We start from the raw sequence: 20715 nt of genomic DNA, 5'->3' as shown, positions 1-20715 counted from the left end.
TGCGGTTCTCTCTACCGACCATTATTGGATTAGGATTGATAATTGCCACTGTGTAATGGCGGAAGTAATAAATAAACAAAAATTGATAAAATCAATTTATTGTAACATCTTAAATATAGAACTACTACTTCTTCTGGAGTAGCTGCATCGCCAGAAGCTCGGCCTCTTGCACCGAAAGTGACTTCGAGATGTCTTGAACTTTCTTGACCTTCCGCGGCGCGACGCTCTCCTGCGGGATGCCGCGGCTTTCCACCAGTTTCCGTTTTGTAGGCCTGCAAGATATAATTTTATTTAATGTAGTGGATCATAACAGCACATCTTTTTACTTTTTATAATTTTGAGGATACATCTCAATAGTTTGAACAAAATATTGTTTACAGATTGCACCATCGTTAAAGCATACCTATGGAATTTCTCATCTTTATCCTCTTCAAATGAATCACCATCATCTGATACAGCATTACTTATATCGTCATCAGAACCTGCTTCGCTTCCCTCAGCTTTCCCATACACTTTGTCAGGATCAGGCAACCAAGACAGATCAGGTCCATCTGATTCAGACTGTGATCCAAAGTCATCCTTCTCTCCCTCTTCTTCCTTCTTTTTATTCTTTAATTTTCTCTTTTGTTCTTTATGTTTAGCTTTGACTTTCTCTCTGAACCGTATCTTATCAAACTTGTCTTCCTCTTGCAGCACTTGTTTCGCTCTCTCAATGTCAATACCACCCACATTCTCATTTACAAACTGTTTAGCTAATTCTGATTTAACATCTTTCTTCTCATCCCCTATTGCTTCTCCCTCTTCTGTAAATTTCACTGTAGTATTTACTTTTATTTTCTTCTTCAGTATTTTCTTAGCAACTGCTGCTTTAGTCAAAGGCTTTGCCTTTTTCTTAGATTTATGCTCTTCTAGCTCCATAACGTTTGTGTCTACATCTACATCAACTTTCTTAACTTGAAGGAAATCATCTTCATCACTGTCTTCATTGTGGAATTCAAACTTTTCCAATTGTTTTTTTGATTGTTTTCTAATGTCTGTTAAATTATTCATAACTGTGTCTTTCTCTATGACTGTATCATCATCATCTGAAGCACTTTCATCACCACTATCATCGCCAGCATTTAATTTCTCCATTAATTTATCTTCTTCTTTTTCATTTTCTTTCTCAGTCCCAGCCATAAGTTTATTATTTTTATGCATAAACTTTATTCTTGGAGGTACAATTAATCCTAATGATCTAGCATAAGCATCAGTATCTAGGAGTTGTATATTGAATATTTCCTTATTTTTCATTAAAAAGACTGATCTTACATAACTCATAAAAGCCCTTTGAGCACTCTGTTTCAACTCTGTATTGTCAGAAAGTAAAGCTTCAATTTTTCTCTGTGGTGCAACTACTTTTGATGGATCTACTGAGATTTTATTTATAGGAATTTTGCTTTGTTTTAAATCATCAACAATTTTCTCTTCATGTGGCAATAACATCAGTAGCCCTTCACCTTTACCAAACACTCCTCGGGCCGTGCGACCAGCTCTGTGTATATAGGTCTGAACATCTTCTGGACAATCCATCTGAATCACCCAATTAACTCTAGGGAAATCCAAACCACGGGATGCAAGGTCTGTGGCAAACAATACAACATTTGATTTCCTGCAAAACTCATTGTAAATTTTTTCTCTCTTCTCTTGATGAAGAGTACCATACAATGCTAGCAGACTGACGCCAGGCCGGAGCTTACAGAATAATTCGTAAGTATATTTGACTTGCTTGCAGGTTGCCATGAATACTAAGACTTTTTGTTTTAGATGGTTCTTGATGAAAGACCAAAGGATGCCAATCTTTTCATCAACTTCGCACACAATGTAACTCTGTTGGAGGGACTCTGGTGTGACAGTATCGGCTTGCTCGTGAGGAGCCACATATGTTGGAAAAGATAGACTGAGTCGAGCCAAGTCCTTGACAGATTTTGTTTGAGTAGCAGAGAATAGCAATGTTTGCCTCTCTGGTGGCAAATTTTCTATAATGGCATTCATTGTCTGTGCAAATCCCATGTCTAAACATCTGTCAGCTTCATCTAGGACTAAAATTTGCAGATGATCACAATTGAACAAAGGATTTTCGTCCATATGTTGTAGTAGTCGTCCAGGAGTGCATATTAAAATATTCATTTGGTCCATTCTTTTCCGTTCAAATTTGAGATTTTGACCACCAATGATCAAACCGGCAGAGAAATCATGAAAGTGTCCTATTTTTCGTAAAGTTTCATATATCTGGTAGGCTAGTTCCCTGGTCGGAGATATAACAAGGGCTCCAACACCATCATACCGGGTCCATTTTTTACAAAATAGCACTTCAAGTATGGGCACTAGGAAAGCCAATGTTTTGCCGGAGCCAGTCTTGGCGGCTCCCAAGATGTCCTTGCCCTGAAGCGTGTAACCAATAGCCTGTCGCTGGATTTCCGTCGGAATAGTATAGTTGTTCTCTTTTAAACCCTTTAACGTTTTTTGAGAAAGTGGGAAATCTTTAAACGTTTTTAATTCATCTGGAATTATCTGAAAACAGGAAAATACACAGATATTCAACCTAGGCTTCTAAATCATATCAAAATTATTTTATTTTGGGAAAATAGATACCTTTTCATATTGAGCTTGTAAAAATTGTATAGCCGCGTCCTCCTCGGCACTCTTTTTCTTTTTTGGTTTGTAAAGCCGAATTTTATTGTTCTTGTGTTTCTTTTTATCTTTGTATTCATTTTCTTTCATTGTATGTTTATGAGTAATTTTAAATTTATTTTGAAAAATTATAAATAATAACCTCTCAAACAAACATGCACAAAAATTCATTAACCTGTGCTGTGATGTTCTTCTGTTCTGACAATGTCAACTGTCAACAAACCCCAATGACAAACCCACACCAGCTGTCAAAAATGAATGAACGAATGTAACTTCCGGTGGTGTTGCGATACATTGCGAATATCAATTTTTATACTTATAAAATTATCGCAAAAAAGATCTATAGTAAATATAGCATTTTTTAAAATTACTTTTGCTAACCTAATAACAAAATAACTTGGAACGTGAGATAGTGGAGAGCGGTTTAGTAGTTTTGTAAATAAAAAAATCGGTTCCTTTCCCAACTCATTCAATTTACGATTATTTACGGTCTGTCATCTCCATATCCTTGTACCTACCTATATTTCCAAATCCAGACGCAAAACGCGCACATAAACAATCGAGAAGTGCCAACAGTGTGGTCTGCTGCAGTGTTTTCGAAATTTTAAATAATTCGTTACAATATATTTAAACGTAAGTGAATATAAGTAGCATAAAGATTATTTTTTATTTAAATTAAAAATAAATAGAAAATCAAGGTAGTTTGCAGATCAAGTCAAGGATATTGTTATAAGATCGGGTGGGTCACTTTTGCTTTGTTGTTTGTGTCGACTCATGGTAAACTGCGTAGTGTGAAAAAATAAGTCCTGCCTCTTCTGTATCAAAACTCATGTATTGCGTCATTCTAGTGAGCAAAAAATATTAGATTATCTAGTTGTTATGATATTAAGTATCTATTTGTAAAAAAAAAAATTATATGTATTAATTGAATAAATAAGTCCAATAAGATGAATAATTGCACTTAGTAGGTAAGAGGCAGGGTATTTTAGAATTCCTTTGTTCAGTTTTATTTTTACATATTATTTTATCATTAAGTACTACATCATTTTTTCACGCTAAAGTATTTGTTTCGTTTGCGAATAAAAGATGATAGATTTTTATGATAAAATAAATGCATTTTTAAAAAGTGCTAATTTATAACTATAATTTCTCGACAAAACTAAAAAAGTTAGTGTTCGCTGCGTTTCAGGGCGACCTTTAAAGCGCTAACTTTCTATAATAATAACTCGGGTAATACATTAATTTCATCATTGTTTCTTTGTTGCAGTACTAGTCCGCAAAATGAAGAGCATTGTAGTGTTGGTCTGCGCGGTGGCGGCCGTCGGAGCCGTCTCGTTCTTCGACCTGGTCAAGGAGGAGTGGCATGCCTTCAAGGTAAACTTGATTCTTTCACAGCAAACACATCAAACCAATACCAACAGTAGGACGAAGCTAGACAGGGTTCGACGTTGACGGGTCAAGAAACAAATTATCACCTCATAAATTTGCTAGTTGCCACATAGACGTAAAATGCAATGCAGAAACTTGATAGGTACCTATGCTACCGAATAATACTTTTATCTATTTATTATGTGAGTTGCAGAAGCAGAACAGCCAAGTCTAGGTTGTTTTTGGACGGTCCAGGCCCTCCCCTACCTGGACCGTCCAAAAACAACCAAATGTACAAATATTCATTAAAATAGAGACCTGCTAAACTTGATTAAAATTCTGATGGTTTCTGAGCATAAACTTCACAGACAGAGAGACGCCGCTGCAAGGATACAAATAAAGTTTATCTATTAGACGTAATCAACTCGTACCATTGTTACGTGATCATCATGCATTCGATTAGTTAGTAGATTCTTTATTGGTTCCTTTTCCGCCTCGTCTTTTTCGTGTTTTATATCCGCTAACAGACGACCGACTGTGGAAAACACTTCGTATCTACTATTTTACTTTTTCGAATAAAGAACGAATGATCTCAAATCGTTTCTTAGGTAGGACTGTACTGCTTCCTTAGAATAGGTATATTCTAACGCCATGCGTTCTCTCTCTGGTTTGGCCTATAGAAAGCTTTCGTAGAAATCTAGATTGAAAATTACGTTGTATCTCGTTCTCGTTGTATCTAGCCTAAAACACTTAGCAGTATGTTTAGAATAAGTTTACTTAACTTTAATTAGTTAAGACTGGATATTATGAAAAAAACTGGGCAATATAACCTTGACCACCTTTTGGGATTTGTCAACATGTCCTAACCCGAAATTATCTTAGCTGGTTTATTAAATGAAATATCTACCTACAAGGAAAATTGAGACAGGGAAATGATAATCTTACACACCTACTTAAATCGCATAACGTGGTCATGTCATTCTATGTTAGCAGTGGGCGTAGCAGAGCTAAACAAAAGCTGATAGGAAAATATATGTAGATACATCAAGTTTAATATTTGCTCGTAGATATAAATAAATTAAATATTAACGTTACTTCATATACTGAAATCTAATTGAAACAATTGGTAATGCTGATGCATACTAAGTAAATGCGTAAAAATCGATTTCTCTGACGACCAATGAAGAGTGTTTCTATAATAGGTAGGTAGCTAGATTGGCGAGGTAATAGGTAGGTAAAATAGATTACTCATGCGATGTAATCTTTCGTGTTTTCATCAATAACGTGATTAAGTTTTGAGTAGCAAAATGACGTAGGTATTCTGTGTGTGTGCAAACACAAAAAAATATATATGAACTTATAAGTAAAAGTTGCCAGCTGTTTCGTCCGCGGCAAAATATGTTGCACACTGTTATGGTTTCAAAATATCATCAAAAACAATAATTCTGATATTTCCGTTTAATTACGAGGGCTGTTCCGAAAGTTTTTAGCTGTAAAAAAACTAACAAGTATTTTGATATAATTCTTTTGCTTTTCAAAATATTCCCCTCTGGCAACCATACACTTCTTCATTCTTTCAAACCAGTCTTGAAAACATTTTCAAAATGCATCTTGCGGTAGGTCGAAAAAAAGCGCTCGAAATGCTTCTACAGCCTCGTCCGAATTCGAAAAAGTACGCCCGCGAAGCATTTTTTTTCACTGTTGGAAATAGAAAGAAATCACACGGAGCTAGGTCTGGACTGTAAGGAGCATGAGACACCAATTGAACATCAGAATTATTTAAAAAATCCATTGTCCTAGCGGCCGTGTGGGCAGGCGCGTTGTCTTGGTGGAAAAAAATTCCACGGTTGCCACTTTTAGGCCGGTCCTCACCGAGCTGTTCAAATGCCTGTGGCAGACAGGTTTCAGTATACCACAGACTAGTAACTGTCCTTTGATCTTCCAGTGGTATGACAGCTACAGGGCCATTACGACGGGAAAAAACAGCAATCATTTTTTTTATTGACGCTTCGGCCACGGACCACTTTTGTAGGCAAATTGTCTTCTTCGAACACCCACTGAGCCGACTGCTGCTTCGTAAGTGGATCATAACAATATATCCACGATTTGTCAGTAGTTAAGATGTACGACACAGCCTGCGAACTCCCTCCATCGAATTTTTCCATCATAAATTGACACCAATCGACGCGACGGGCTTTTTGTTCGTCGGTGAGCAAATGTGGTTATCCAACGAGAAGCGACCTTCCTGACCTTAAGGTGGTCGTGCAAAATTGTTGCTAGTGCCTGGGATCCAATCTGCAATTCATCTTGAATCTCACGATGTGTTATATTTCTCCTTTCTTTAATCAGCCACTCCACTCTTATGATATTCTCATGAGTATCTGCTGTGGGTGGTCTTCCTGGTCGAGGGTCATCTTTGACGCTGTCTCTACACCGTTTATATTCACGATACCAGTATGTGATTGTAGCTAGCGAAGGAGCAGAGTCACCAAATGCAGCCTTAAAATTTTTGTGGGATTCGTGAAATGTAATCCCTCTTTTATAGTCGTAGTAAATCATAGAACGGAATGACTCGCGCGTCACCTCAATTGCTGATTGTAAAATATCAACTAATGCCTTTATACGAAATATCATAAAAAAATAACTATTTGATGGTAGTTCACGCAATTACGCACATAAACTTACAGATAAATTACCCTCGTATTGGCGTAGAAATCAAATGCTAAGGAAGTATATTTTAGGTACAGCTAAAAACTTTCGGAACAGCCCTTGTACATTGGCTACGATAAAATAGCTACCTTACATTCTATCATTATTTATGCCCACTTATTCACATCTGATAGATGTCAAATTTAAATACCTAGGTATTACAGTTATAACCTTTAACTTGGTACTAAGTAGTCAAGACAAACTGTAAGAATGCGATACGTTTAGTTATTATACGTGCATTGAACACAATATCTCCCAAACAGCTGGAGCATAACAAGAACTACGACAGCGAACTGGAAGACAAATTCCGCATGAAAATATACGCAGACAACAAACACCGCATCGCGCGCCACAATCAGCGTTATGAACAGGGAATGGTCACCTTCAAGCTCAAGCCGAACAAATATTCCGACATGTTGCATCACGAGTTCGTCAAGACCATGAATGGGTTCAATCGGACTGTCAAGTGAGCATTATTTTTATTTTTTAGTAATAATATAAAAATACCTACATTATAGTTATAAATTACCCTCGCCACAGCATTTATTTTCTTTCTTTTGTCAGTACGGTTTTGGTGTTATATCCGCAGGCACGCAAGGCGCGGAACAATACTATCATTATTTTGTACGACAACATGCGTCAGATTTCAAAAATATTGTTTTGATGTAGGTATTCGGGAATTTTTTAATAGTGACGTAACATCCTTTAAATGAATGGATGAAATTGACAATATTTGAATGAAACAAAAACTGGCGCGAAGCCGCGAAAAGAAAACAATGAAAACAAAACACATTTTTGCTTTGCATTTTTTTAGGTAGGTACACCTAGCTACCCGTAGGTAGTGGAATCAACAATATCATAAAAACATATAATATTTCTGCAGACACACCAAAGGCCTGCTAATGAGCAAAGGTCGTGACGTCAAAGAAGCCACCTTCCTACCCCCCGCCAACGTGAAGCTGCCCGACCAGGTCGACTGGAGGAAGAAGGGCGCCGTCACTGACGTCAAGGACCAGGGCAAGTGTGGCTCTTGCTGGTCATTCAGTACCGTAAGTATTAATTTAGCTGAATTTCCCATAGGAACAGTTTCTTTTTCTGATGTGAAGGTAGATTTTTTCTTTCTGTGTCTCTTTATCCTAAGTATACCTATTTTGTATAATTTAGGATAGGTGAGTACCTAGTTATAGAAAATGTTATTTCTTGTGCAATGTTGCTCCGTCGCAAGTTCGCAATTCAGTCAATCGTAATCATTTAATTAAATGGGACGGAAGTGTGTTGCAGGAAGAAACGGGTGATCGCTTTTAAATTTAAATTATTGTGAGAACTGTCTCTGATTCTGGAGCATTGTTTTCTACAGTTCTATTCGCTTTCGCGCTCTATAAAATTTTCCTGTTTGACGTTGGAACGAAAACAGACTTCTAAATGACCATGAGTCATCGTGATCATCCATTGTTTGTGGATTTGTTACCTCACCACGATTATTGTTGCATTCTCTAGTTGTATTAATGCTGAAATCCATAGTATTATCGAGATACCATGTAATGAAAATCTATGTCATCTATACGAAGCTCATAGGATTCGCCGTTGATGAATACTTGATGATGATGTATTACTGAATGAATATGGGTAGCTGAATATAACTAACGAATGCTTGATCTCTCGTAGGTACCTATAGTTCGTTGGTTAGATCGTAGAAAAGCGACTAAATATTAGCTACCTATTCTTGGAGATGTAGCTAAGCTGAAGAGGTTTCTTGTTTATTACTCAATTACACTTTACAAAAATCGCAGTGAAAAAAATAGTATAAAGTCATCCGAATTATACTTACTGGGTAAAAAATAACAAATCAGTTTGAATAGTCCCCCTTGCCCGCATGATTTCGTGCTCAGCATAACAAGAATACAATTATTTTTATCGTGAATAATCATTATGCGAGTCGAGCGTTAGCAATGATTCATTTTATGCTTTTATCAGCATATTATTGAAAATGTATGATTGTTGTTAACAAATTTAGGTATGTATTATCCGAATTCACCAATATTTACCATCGCTTAAAAATTAATCGGAGTTGATTTTACCCATCGAAAATTTTATCTTGTTGATTGCGTGATTTAAAAAAACACGATGTCGTAAAGAAGCCAACTTCTACTTATCTCGAAACTTTTAAATCAATTGCATCATAATTACGAATTTCCTTTGTATGTAAATATTATCGTAGCACTATAGCGTGTCACATGACCGGCGTCAGCTGACAGATTGTGGGTCGCCGAGCAAAGGTCCCGCCGGAACGACCCGTTATCGATGTCAGAACAACTGTCATAATCCACAACAATCTTTGATCAACTTCTCTATTATATAGTTTGATGTTATAATTACCGACTAGCTCTAACGATATTTAGATTTTAATCTGGTTCTATAACACACAATTTGCGTAATACAATTACAAAAAATCACAAACCACAGTAACAATGTAAAAAAATATGAGGTGCATTTGAGCGGCACAGTGCATAAAAGGGATACTACATCGCGGTCAATATCTAGAATAAAAACCCGTGCCTTCATGGTTATAGGTAATGGACCATGAATGCGGTTGATTTGATTTGATGATGATTTGGTTTGAACCTAATCAACAGAGCTGAAACTAAATTGGATTACTTTCCCGTTTAATCGGGAATAGGAAGTGGATTTAGATTTTGACACAGATTTTAGATTATTTTAAGCTATTTCATAAATACTTATATCAATGATTAGGTAAGTCGAAACATCGGTAAAGTTTTTATACAAGGGTATATAGAAAACAAATGAACAGCTGTGATCTATAGATGAGTAATGTGATCATTTAAAATTATGGCGAATCGGCATGAGTCACGGTCACTGTGCGTGCAGTCTATAATAACAACAGATGTGTGACTTATCGCCCCGTCTCCTGTTTAATTTTGTTTGAAAAACAAACTGGCCGCGTCATCTTGGTACCAAGCACCATCATTTGTTACGATATTGGAGTACTCGTACTCGGGAACCACTAGTGTAGCTCCATCTGTCCATATCGTCTGTTGAGAAACACACTGGTCGAGCACCATTTAAATAGCCATTCATAATTTCATAAATCCAACCCCATAAGAACAAAGAAGAAACTGATAGTTATTTCATGTCAGTTTTCGAAAAGAATGCTCCAAACTACGAAAAAAGTACACGTTATCTGTGCCATGTTTTCGTAGTCAGAAAAGTTCGGATTTGCGAGTCACGTTCGAGCTCATGCCAGGTACTTACAAGATCATCATTATGTCTTCGTAAATAAATACATGTCATTGTATTGTTTCCACCAGACCGGTGCCCTGGAGGCGCAACACTTCCGCCGCAGCGGCTTCCTCGTCTCCCTGTCGGAGCAGAACCTGATCGACTGCTCGCAAGCGTACGGCAACAACGGCTGCAATGGCGGACTGATGGACAACGCCTTCAAGTACATCAAGGACAACGGCGGCATCGACACTGAGCAGACCTACCCTTACGAGGCTGTCGACGACAAGTGCAGGTTTTGTAGTTCAGTTTTCCCTAGGGTTCTTGAAATTGAAAACTGTTTCCTATAGGAGTAGATTTGTCAATCTAAGTAAACATTGAGGAGAAAACAATGTCCTCTTGCCACGATCCTGACAAATCTCACTCGCTTCTTCATGCATCTCCTCCGGTTATGGGTGATCCGCAGTACTAATGTGCTAATAACATTATCTAACTCACGAATGTCACCAGGTACAACCCCAAGAACTCTGGCGCAGAAGACGTGGGCTTCGTGGACGTGCCTCAGGGCGACGAGGACAAGCTGATGGCGGCGGTGGCCACCGTCGGCCCCGTGTCTGTGGCCATCGACGCCTCGCACGAGAGCTTCCAGCTGTACTCCACGGGCGTGTACTACGACGAGGACTGCTCCTCCGACAACCTGGACCATGGGGTGAGACAACCCTCTCTAGTCTTTTAACTCTCTCTTTTAACTCACTTCGCGTGTTCTCAATTACGTTTCGACGCCCAGAGTAAAAATTAAACTATTTTGAATATTCGGTTGTGATTTTAAAACCGGCTTGCTTGTCGTTAATGGGTCGCCTCCTTGGAAATGCCAATGTTGCCTGTCAGCTGTCAAGGCTGTCTCTTTGTCGCCTTGCACGACATCCACGGTAGAATATGAATGGAGTATTATAGGGCGGAATAATTATAACTGAATTGTTAAATAGGAGGTGGCGGGGATGTTAAGCATTGTCTAGGGTGGTGAAATTAAGGGGCGTCAACTTATTTATTCTTTTAGTTCGTTACGCAACGTAATTAGCTATTATTTTTTATCAAGAATTATAAATAGGTATATAAATGGCCCCATTATGTCAATAAATTAAGATTAAAATGAGTAGAGTTAAAACAATGAGCCGTCATAGAAGATAACTTTTAATTAAACTAGGTTTAAACTACCCGAAGCCATCAAACTACAGTTATCTACAGAATATAGCATACCATCAAACCTCTCAGTACTACGACTCATAGAGGTTTCAACTTTTAAATTCTACCTCACGTATTATAAAATGTGCCCCTGTCCGTTCTGTCTGTACGCGAAAATTACCAGATGGATTTATATGCGGTATCCACCATTAAAATAGACAGTTGATTCCTTTAAAAGTAAGAAATTCACAAAGTTGTCCACCCCAGGTACTAGTGGTAGGGTACGGCACCGACGAGGACGGCGGCGACTACTGGCTGGTGAAGAACTCGTGGGGCCGCACGTGGGGCGAGCTGGGCTACATCAAGATGGCGCGCAACCGCAACAACCACTGCGGCATCGCCTCCGCCGCTTCCTACCCACTGGTCTAACAGCTTTAATAGTTATACCTAGTGTAATAGCAGCCTTATAAAACTGTCCTTAGAAAGACTACATTCTGTCAAGTGGAGAAATGAAATGCGGGCGCTGTCTCCTGTTGGCTGGCAGCACTTGGTGTTCATCGACCAATCATGACCATTCTATTTATTAGTGCAATGAAAAAAAAAGGTAGTAAAATCTGTTTTCTTTTCGTCATCAGACTGTACATATGCGGCGCCGATGTTTCTTACCCGTTATTTTTTTATTTCCCAGACTGATTTCTCTAATATATAGCTGATTTATATTTCCTATACTTGTATCTAAATATGAGGAAGCCATCATCGCTAATATAAAGCCAACATTGCATTTCTTCGATTAAACTTTCGTGGTGAAAAGTGTCCTATCGAAACTTTGTTTTTTGAGATTACGAGCCATAATATTTTTCTGCAAATAATGTCGTGTCTAATCTTAATTTCATATTATGCAGATAACTAAATTACTTTCAAAAATCGGTTTCATTAGATTCTGTTTTAAACCATGCTTTTGGCCTTTTGAGTATTTGGCTGAACATGTTTGTATTATCATTATCACATTCCATTTTCGGCCATTTTAGAATTAAGTTCAAGTGTAAAATACTGATTATATTTTAAAAATAAAGTGTGATATATAGATGCTTATTATAATTGTAAGTTGTGAATTAAGATAAATAAAATTAAAGTATTTTATAAATGCGTTGTTTGAATGCTCTGTTCGTAAACCCTATTGTTGTAACGTGTGTTGACGCTGATGTGTGTATGTGGTACGATATGAAAGCAATCCCTACTATTGTATTGTCACCTGCTTCGTGGTATGCGAAGCGTCAAGCACGTATGAGCGAATTGCGCGTAAAAACGAGGTGAACGACTCGACTTGGCATAAAAACACGCGCACCTTGCCTTGTTGAAAACACTTTACACGATTGTTAGGTTCAACTTCTTGAAATCCAAAGGTATAAAAAAGAGAATGCATCCCGGTTCTTTTTAAGATTTCAATCAATACAATACCTATACATGTATAAGAAATCATAAGTTCACTATTGGACCTTTACTTATTACATGCTTTTCTTTTGACGTCAAATTTCGCAATTATTCATAAATATAATTTTTAAAGCTACAAACTACTTAAGCTAATCACAATTTTCACCTGTCGGACAGATCCTACGGCACATCTGTGCGTGTATATCTAGCTATAAATGCCAGCTCCATCCACATTGTCACCGAACTCAGACACTTGCCGACGCGTTAGTATGAGTGCTTTTATTTACCGCAATGAATTACCGCAGAAATGTATACGGAATCTGCCAAACTTGGCAAACTGTTCTGAGACAGCGTGGAATAAGGACGAAGACAGTAAGGTTCGATCGATCATTTTAGCACTCTAACCGTGTTCCGGGACGTAAACTCATTTATGTACGTGAATGCGGTAGACGCTTCGCAGAAAACGGTAAAATTGACTTCTGTGGTAAAGTAATTGCTTACTATGACTACTGAGCTCTAGTAGGTACTGAGTTACAATCTTATATCCCACAAACCCCTATATCAACCAAATCAAAATTATTACAGGACAATTCATCGCAATTTCTTATAACTGTCTAATCTTATGCCCACTATACGTCTGGGCATAAGATTAGATAATTAAATTGCGCGCAAGTCCCATGAAATCGATTTATTATCGAGACTAATCACGAGAGACGGTTATCGCGACAAATGTTGTAATTATAACAAGATAGACTAATAACACAGTATAGGATATCAGCCAACACGTGATGAGGTCGCGGGTCGCTGACACAGGAAGCCAGTACATAGATACCTACTATGCGGATACATATTGCGTCGCAAGCGTCTTCCCGGTGGATCATGTGATTAATGAACATTGAAGTTTCCTATTAACTTCACGATAGCACAGATTATATAATACTTCCAGTAACGATATGTTAAGTTTTATTAATTGTTTACAAGTGCTTTATGTGGCTATAGCTGTATACTAGGTACTCTAGACTTTCAAAGATAGTAGGTACTTATAGTCGTGATATTTGGGAGCTTTGATCTCAATTGTCACGGATAATGCGCCAGAATCCCAAGCCCCTGAGGCAAAATAGGAGACATTGTTATACAAGTGCTAAACAAATTAACCACAACAACGAACTATGTATTGTATTTGTATAACTGTAAAATATCCACGTAAGTTATACATGTCGCCTTAAAATAAGTTGTCTCTTCAATAAACAGGGGCCCCTGTTTTCACATTTGCCCAGGGCAACGTACTCGTCAAAACCGGCGAGTTTGTGAGGAATAAATATGAAATTGTAGAGAGAGTACTTATAAATGATGAACTGAAGCATAGTTTCAGGGTGTACTTCATGGTGGCAACTAAATGACATGGCTTAGGTTTTATCTGACCCATATGTCTCACAGCCAACAAAGAAACAACACAAACATATTTTCAATAAGAAACATAATTATCCTCAACTAGGAGCCAAATATTATTTTTGTTAAACAAAGACGTTATTTTCCCACGAAAATAGACTCTTTGTTTTGGCAAAAAGCGTCGGGCGACGAAGGTCAAGTCGTTGATAAACCGTTATAAGGCGTTGATAAGCAACGAGACACGCATCACGTATAAATTAGGCCAGAAAATGGCGTAGGGCTTAGGCGCTGACCTGTGAGGCCAGACCGACAATGTATCGGTTCGGTGGTAGGTATTTCCAAAAATAATTTCTATCTAGTTAAACAAAAATGTTCTGCCATAAACTATAGAGTAATATGATTAATATAGTTTGCTAGCTATTACCTATATGTTGTTGCTGACATCGTGATATGCTAGCTTTTTCAGTACTTTTTTTCTTTGTATTTCCGAGAACCTTCGGGTAGCTATGTAGTACCTATGTAGGTACCTATAAAAATTAGATATCTATTTTATATTTCACTTGTGATTGTGACACCATTGGGTTGTACGGCTGTGTCCTCGACAGAGCCAATGTCCACACAATCTATAGTAAATAAATATACAGTACAATTATTTCACCAATAAATTGCACAATAAATGACCTGTAATGAGACATGAGAGAGGAGGCTAAACTTTTCGAAACAATACATTAAATGGATTGTCAGTGAGAACGTAATCGTTTCACTATCGACCAAATTAACATGGAAAATAAACAGCGCCTTTACTGTGCGTAAAAGGAACTGTCAATATTCATCAATTCATATACATGGTCTCACTGAATTTGTTATTAGTATGGTATACTAGTACCACTTTTTATCTCAAAATAGTTGAGTTTATCGCAAGCAGTCTATAAAATGGGGGGTGAATGTGTAATAAAAAACAGTTATCCACACTTATCGCATCTATTATGTACACACATGTAATAAATAACTTACAGCTAGGGCACTCTGATATGCCTTCACAACAGTATCATTAACTTTAATGTCGGCAAACATTAATTTTATTTACACCGCCCACTCTATAAAATTACATGCATATATGTAATTGTATAGATGCACATAATTAAGACATTACGTGAATTAAAAGTCCCAAAGGAAGCCCTGTTTAAAAAAACATTATCGAAGAAAATATCATCGTTGATAATATTTTCGTTTGATATTTTCAGAGCCTAACTTAGTTAATGACTAATGTTAATTCGATAAAGAGCAAGTGACTATCTATCAGATTTAAGTTCACGCTCTATTATTATGTTTACTTTTTAATTATTATTTAAACCATTAAGTACAAATACTGAGACGCTTCAGATTCCAACAATGGAAACAGTTTGGCACAGAGACCGCGCAGTGCGCGCACTAAACATACATATATTGAGTCCACATATCATTATGCTATCTTACAACTAAATCTCTATGTACAAAATCTACAAGTTCGACTTTACCGAGATTGTCAATATCTGATATCTATTATTACAATATCAAAAAATATAAAAACCGAGGAATTCAGGACAATCCAGAACTAGAAATGTGATATATGGCTTTCAGTTTACCTTTTACATGTTTTGTAAAGTAAATAAATATACAGACAACTTGATAAATAATTATAATTTAATATAGTTGTGAAAGAGATAAGTAGATATAATATAATGTGCATCAGGAGGACAGGCATAATAATATTAACGAACAAACAAATAGGCCTATGTGGACAGAAATAATCCATTTAGTGGATGGAAAGATACCATTTCAAGCTGGTTAAGAGACCAGCAGAGAACGCTACGCTGCGAGTAATTTTCTGCAATTTGTTTCTATGGAAGACCATGAAGAGTAGGATGGATTGAAATGCCTTAAAAATATGGGCAATCGACTGGAAAACAGCGAGGGTCATAGGAAGAAACTTGTGGAAGAGGTCAAGGCCCGTAAAGGTTGTGGCATCACCGGAAGTAGGATATCATTACATATTATAAAACATTGTATAAAACAAAGTCGCCGTGTCTGTCTAAGCTTTCTTCTTTTAAACCGCGCATAGGATTTCCATTACGTTTTCACTTTAATTTAGTATTCTCTTAAAAGACCTCGTGCGAAGCCGGAGCGAGTGGCTAGTATTAAATCAGATTGTTTATTTAAGGCCATGCAATGAGCTTGCAATGTGATTAAAAAAACATTTTTTTATCTTATCACCCTATAAAATCTAATACAGATTTTCAATTTCTTTGTTCTCATTTATTACGATTTGAATCACTCCGTATGCGGTTATTTATACAATGACTCAATTTGGAAGTATGCATATGTATATGAATAACAAATAGTTGCTTGCTCCAGTTTTTCATACAACAATTGAATAGTGTAATGGAAGCAGGCAACGAGTTGACATATCCACTAAACAAATACTGATCAGACATGTTTAAATTACATTGTCACTAAGGAGTTATTTACTTTGAAATATAGTTTTTTGAATTTATAATACATAAGAAGAGGAAGACAGACATAGTGATTTAATTAAATTATATATGTATATAATTTAATTAAATCACTATTGTTTAATAGTGTATGTTTATACAACCAGTTTTCTTTCACTTGTTTAAAAAGTAAATGACTCCAAATATGATGCATGCAAAATTTCTTGTTCACATCCCGCCGATTCACCAAAATCAATAGGTAAAACATCTGATTCATAGAAATCCAACTACTGTATACCCATCTAAAACTCCTTACAACCAACCAAAAAACTTACAAACTACCTTCAATTTTGGGTTGATAATGACTATTTCTTCTTTGGTTTCTTGGGGTTCCTTGATCGGCTTTTGGCCTTGCACAGCGGGCAGATGGGGGCGTTGCGGTGGATCTGCTGGTGGCACGACAGGCACGACTTCATCGGCGGCGGCTGCTGTCTGCAACACGCACATTGCCACGTACACTGCATATTGTTATTTACTCACTCTCTTATTCATAAAATGCTATGTATGTTGTGTCTCGTCCCGTCCATGTCAAATTGTAACGTGCGATAGTGATAAAACACACTTTAGCTTAATGTACAACCCTTACAATGCTACAGCTAACGCAACAGTTGGTTATGGAAATATAAAAAATGATTCCTCACATACACCACAATGCAGCTTTGAATAGTATCTATCAGTTACACTTGTTTAATAGTATATTATTATTAATTTGCTGCTGGCAAAATAAAATAAAATAAAAAAGAGAACTAAGTTAGAAAAAGCAAATTAAACAAAAAATTGTATTAATATTCCTTTGACATTGTTCATAGGATTTGACAAATTGTTATAAACTTTTTTAAAGGTATATTAAAAAAAAAATGATATTGAATAATATTAACGCTTCATTCACTTCATTATATCGGGGAGATTGACATTTTCATCCAAAGCATTTTAAACTCTTGAGAAAGGGATTATTAATTCTATACTTAATTAAAAGTGGTGTCAATCCCAATTCCCACTATTATTATAAACGCGAAAGTTTGGATGGGAATGAGTGTATTTGTTACTAAATATCGTAAGATCTCAGCTGACAGATTTCTTTTTTCTACCGAAACTCTAAAGAGAGTGTAACACTGGAGCGCTGCTAGGATAACAATGAATAAATAAATCAAATAATAAATCAGAGATTTAAAACGTTAACCTTGAAACACAAAAAAGGAGAGGATAAAGAAAGGCAACAGAGAAACAGAAAAGAAAAGCAAACAAAATCGAACCTTAGCGAGACGGTAAGGAAATCTTGTTCTATGGCAGACCTGAACGCGGGCGGCGGCGGCGGCGGCTTGCGCGGCGCCGGCGCCAGGAACGGCGGCGGCCGCGGCGGCGTCGGCAGCGCCGGGAAGCGGCTGCAACACACCACATGTCTCAGTCTACTCAGAAATCAATATTTTTCTTAAAACTTTATGAGACACAATAAAAATTACAGACTAAACTTCCCTGATGAAGGGACCGCTTTCACATAAATGTGATACAAAGGCCTGTGATACAAACTACTTACTCAGGAGTGATGGGAGAGCCTTCCTCCTCATGCAAGTCAGGCAAGCGGTCGAGCCCCAAGCACTGTCTCCGCAGCAAATCCACCTCGGCCTTGAGCGGTCGGTAGTCTTCGTGGAGACGAGAAGCATTGGACAGCTTGCGGGTCATGCTCTCTTCTGTCTGCTTTATTACTGTTTCCATCTGAAAATTAAACAATAGTAATTGATTTTTTTTTTAATGACCATATGCCAGTATTACACTCGAAAATTATTTGTATAATATACTGCTAAATTAATAATCTATTGAATAAAGAATCCTATATACCCTTACTCAAAACTTCATCATATTTTATAGTCATGAAGTGTGTACACACAAACAACAACAAGTGTGTAAACAAGTACTGACAAGTACACACTTTACATAACAAAGCTTTGCCAATACATAAAAAGAACGAAAATATGTATATGCCAATGCAAAAGATTGTGGGCAGGAAGAAACCAATTAATTTTAAAAAAATGTAACATTTTCTTTTCAATGCCAATTAATATTGACATCTTTTTCACTAGTGTGGCCAGCTAAATGCTAAATTGGGAGACAAATGAAGGACACTTATACTATCATTCATAGTTGCATCAAATTTCAATAATACAATGAACTGTATATAAATTATATTGCGAAATTTTAAAGAAAATAGTTTTAAATACTATGAAGTTTATCTAATGGTTTCTGAGAAAAACAAACCATTGATTCCTAATGTGCCATATGCAAGAGCTCAAGCAGATAAACAAACAAATGAGGTTCAGTGCCATCACCCACATTACGGAGAGAAAGGCAGAAATAAACAGTTTATACAGTACACCTGTTGTTGATTGGAGTTGTTGCCATGCTGCAGGGAATGGTAATATTAATAGAAGGGCTGGACTATGCTTAGATAAAAAATAGAGTATTATTACTAAGTTAAAATGTTTAAAAAGCACAAATAATAATAATTTATTTTAATCTTAGCACAACCAGTGGCTTAATCTCATAGGGGAACTGCTTTTTCTAATACAGTGTTACTAAAAGTTGTTGTATTTAATGCAAAAAATAAAAGTCACTGGGTTCCAACATTTTATGGCTCAAGAGAGAAAATGATCTTAGATTGTTTAAAAATATGATATGAGAGACAAATATCACTCGTTGTGATAGTATAAGGATGCCTCACACCTCACTTCATAAATAAAAACTGAAACATAAAATTTTATAGTAGGTAGTTGTGGAAATGTACCAAACTATTATTGAAAATAGTAGAATACTAACAGCATTGATGTCCGCATGTATCTGTCGAAGCTCCTCCACATGGCTCATTTTCTCCTGCTGCAGCAGCTCCATCTCCCGCTTGTACTGCTGCAGACAGCGGCCCTCTTGGTCCCCGCTACGGACCTCATTCAAGATGCTACGCTTCAGCCGCTCCAGTGTGATTGTCTTGTTCCTGCATTTATAACTCTTATTTAGCATGTTAATGCAAGCATGTTTTAAAAAACCCTTGCAATTTTATGAATTACCTATATGGAATGTCTAAACATAAACACAAGAGTAGAGCATGCTTTAATTGTATGTATCAATATTTTGAAATCATCTCAATGTTGTAAAGAACTATGCAACAAAAAGCCACTTGAAAAAAGCTAATATGGTTATGAGTGGACGATGGATGCTATGTTACTAAAAATTTGACAAATACGTTTTGTCCTTGTATGGAAGTTATAAGCAACTTACATGTCGTTATAATTTGTGGCTACTACGAGTTAGCCCGTTGTCTCAAGGTATGATTGGTGTCAAGTGTTTTATTGATCCGAGTCCACAGGTGCGAAGAATTTAAAATAGGGTAGGTAAGTAAAAAATAACATACCGAATTTCCTTCATGGCTTCCAATTTGTGATAAATTTCCCGTTCGTTCTCAGCGGTCATTTCTTGTTGTGGTTATGAGATTTTTATGTTCTTTCGGTGAAATATTGAAAAAACACAAATCTATTGAAACAAATCTTCCTTTCGCCGCCCGCACATGAAAATACTAGTGATGTGGTTCGAACGATTTTAATTTGAATTGAACCGGTAAATTATGTGAAAAATCGATTATTTTTCGTTGACAACGAAACATATACCTATGTGGGAAGCCTTAATAATTTCATTCACTCAGTAGTAGAAAGAATGTAGCTGCAACTGGTAATACCTACTTTTGTTTTCTGGCAATATCGCATACAATCTAGTGTTGGCGAAATATCGATTGTTTTCATTCGAAAAAGGTTATAATATCCATTATACCGAAAGTACTATCGATATTATCCATAGTATTGTTGCCCACATTGACTTTCTTGGTAATCGATCAGACAATCAATCGCATAACAAGTTATTTCTAAAATAATTTTACCATTAGAAAGGTACATTATCCAAGATTACTATAAGCTATATTTTATCTTAAAATGCCCACGGGAGCGAAGCCCCGGGCAACATCTAGTATAATATAATTTTATAACCATTTTTTGTCGACCGGAGATAGTGCTTCAATGTAAGTATCTAAATAAGGAAGATCGAAAAATAAAACAGTATTTTAAAATTGCATATGAAAGTAGGTATACTATCGATAGTATTGCCACTAAGAACGTCAATAGTATCGATAGTTTGTTGTTAATGGGCGTGAATATCG

The 20715-nt window shown here is 36.8% G+C and overlaps 3 protein-coding genes across 6 annotated transcripts; 1 reads left to right on the top strand and 2 right to left on the bottom strand.

Moving 5' to 3' along the window:
- Positions 1 to 82: 82 nt before the first annotated feature.
- Positions 83 to 2890, bottom strand: LOC128671761 (uncharacterized protein). Its single transcript, XM_053748506.1, has 3 exons — positions 2635 to 2890; positions 404 to 2553; positions 83 to 272 (listed from the first exon to the last, which is right to left on the bottom strand). Exons 1-3 carry the CDS (start codon positions 2842 to 2844, stop codon positions 125 to 127), a joined length of 2508 nt encoding a protein of 835 aa, XP_053604481.1. The 5' UTR covers positions 2845 to 2890; the 3' UTR covers positions 83 to 124.
- A 258-nt stretch (positions 2891 to 3148) lies between these two features.
- CtsL1 (Cathepsin L1) lies at positions 3149 to 12313 on the top strand. 2 transcript variants are annotated; one of them, XM_053748508.2, is made up of 7 exons: positions 3149 to 3306; positions 3941 to 4047; positions 7014 to 7216; positions 7634 to 7799; positions 10077 to 10282; positions 10498 to 10696; positions 11437 to 12313. In XM_053748508.2, exons 2-7 carry the CDS (start codon positions 3955 to 3957, stop codon positions 11596 to 11598), a joined length of 1029 nt encoding a protein of 342 aa, XP_053604483.1. In that variant the 5' UTR covers positions 3149 to 3306; positions 3941 to 3954; the 3' UTR covers positions 11599 to 12313. The 2 variants fall into 2 exon arrangements, with proteins under 2 accessions (XP_053604483.1, XP_053604482.1); XM_053748507.1 differs by having other exon boundaries at positions 3228 to 3412.
- Positions 12314 to 14951: 2638 nt separating this feature from the next.
- Positions 14952 to 20115, bottom strand: LOC128671998 (uncharacterized protein). 3 transcript variants are annotated; one of them, XM_053748872.2, is made up of 5 exons: positions 19921 to 20115; positions 19332 to 19503; positions 18055 to 18233; positions 17813 to 17902; positions 14952 to 16952 (listed from the first exon to the last, which is right to left on the bottom strand). In XM_053748872.2, exons 1-5 carry the CDS (start codon positions 19977 to 19979, stop codon positions 16826 to 16828), a joined length of 627 nt encoding a protein of 208 aa, XP_053604847.1. In that variant the 5' UTR covers positions 19980 to 20115; the 3' UTR covers positions 14952 to 16825. The 3 variants fall into 3 exon arrangements, with proteins under 3 accessions (XP_053604847.1, XP_053604846.1, XP_053604848.1); XM_053748871.2 differs by having other exon boundaries at positions 17774 to 17902; positions 19921 to 20112; XM_053748873.2 differs by lacking the exon at positions 19921 to 20115 and adding an exon at positions 19788 to 19914 and having other exon boundaries at positions 17774 to 17902.
- Between the last annotated feature and the right edge of the window lie 600 nt (positions 20116 to 20715).

Source organism: Plodia interpunctella, chromosome 8, assembly GCF_027563975.2.
Source record: "Plodia interpunctella isolate USDA-ARS_2022_Savannah chromosome 8, ilPloInte3.2, whole genome shotgun sequence".
Lineage (NCBI taxonomy): Eukaryota > Metazoa > Arthropoda > Insecta > Lepidoptera > Pyralidae > Plodia > Plodia interpunctella.
The sequence above is the reverse complement of the archived record's forward strand: the minus strand, read 5'-3'. Positions and strand labels throughout refer to the sequence as shown.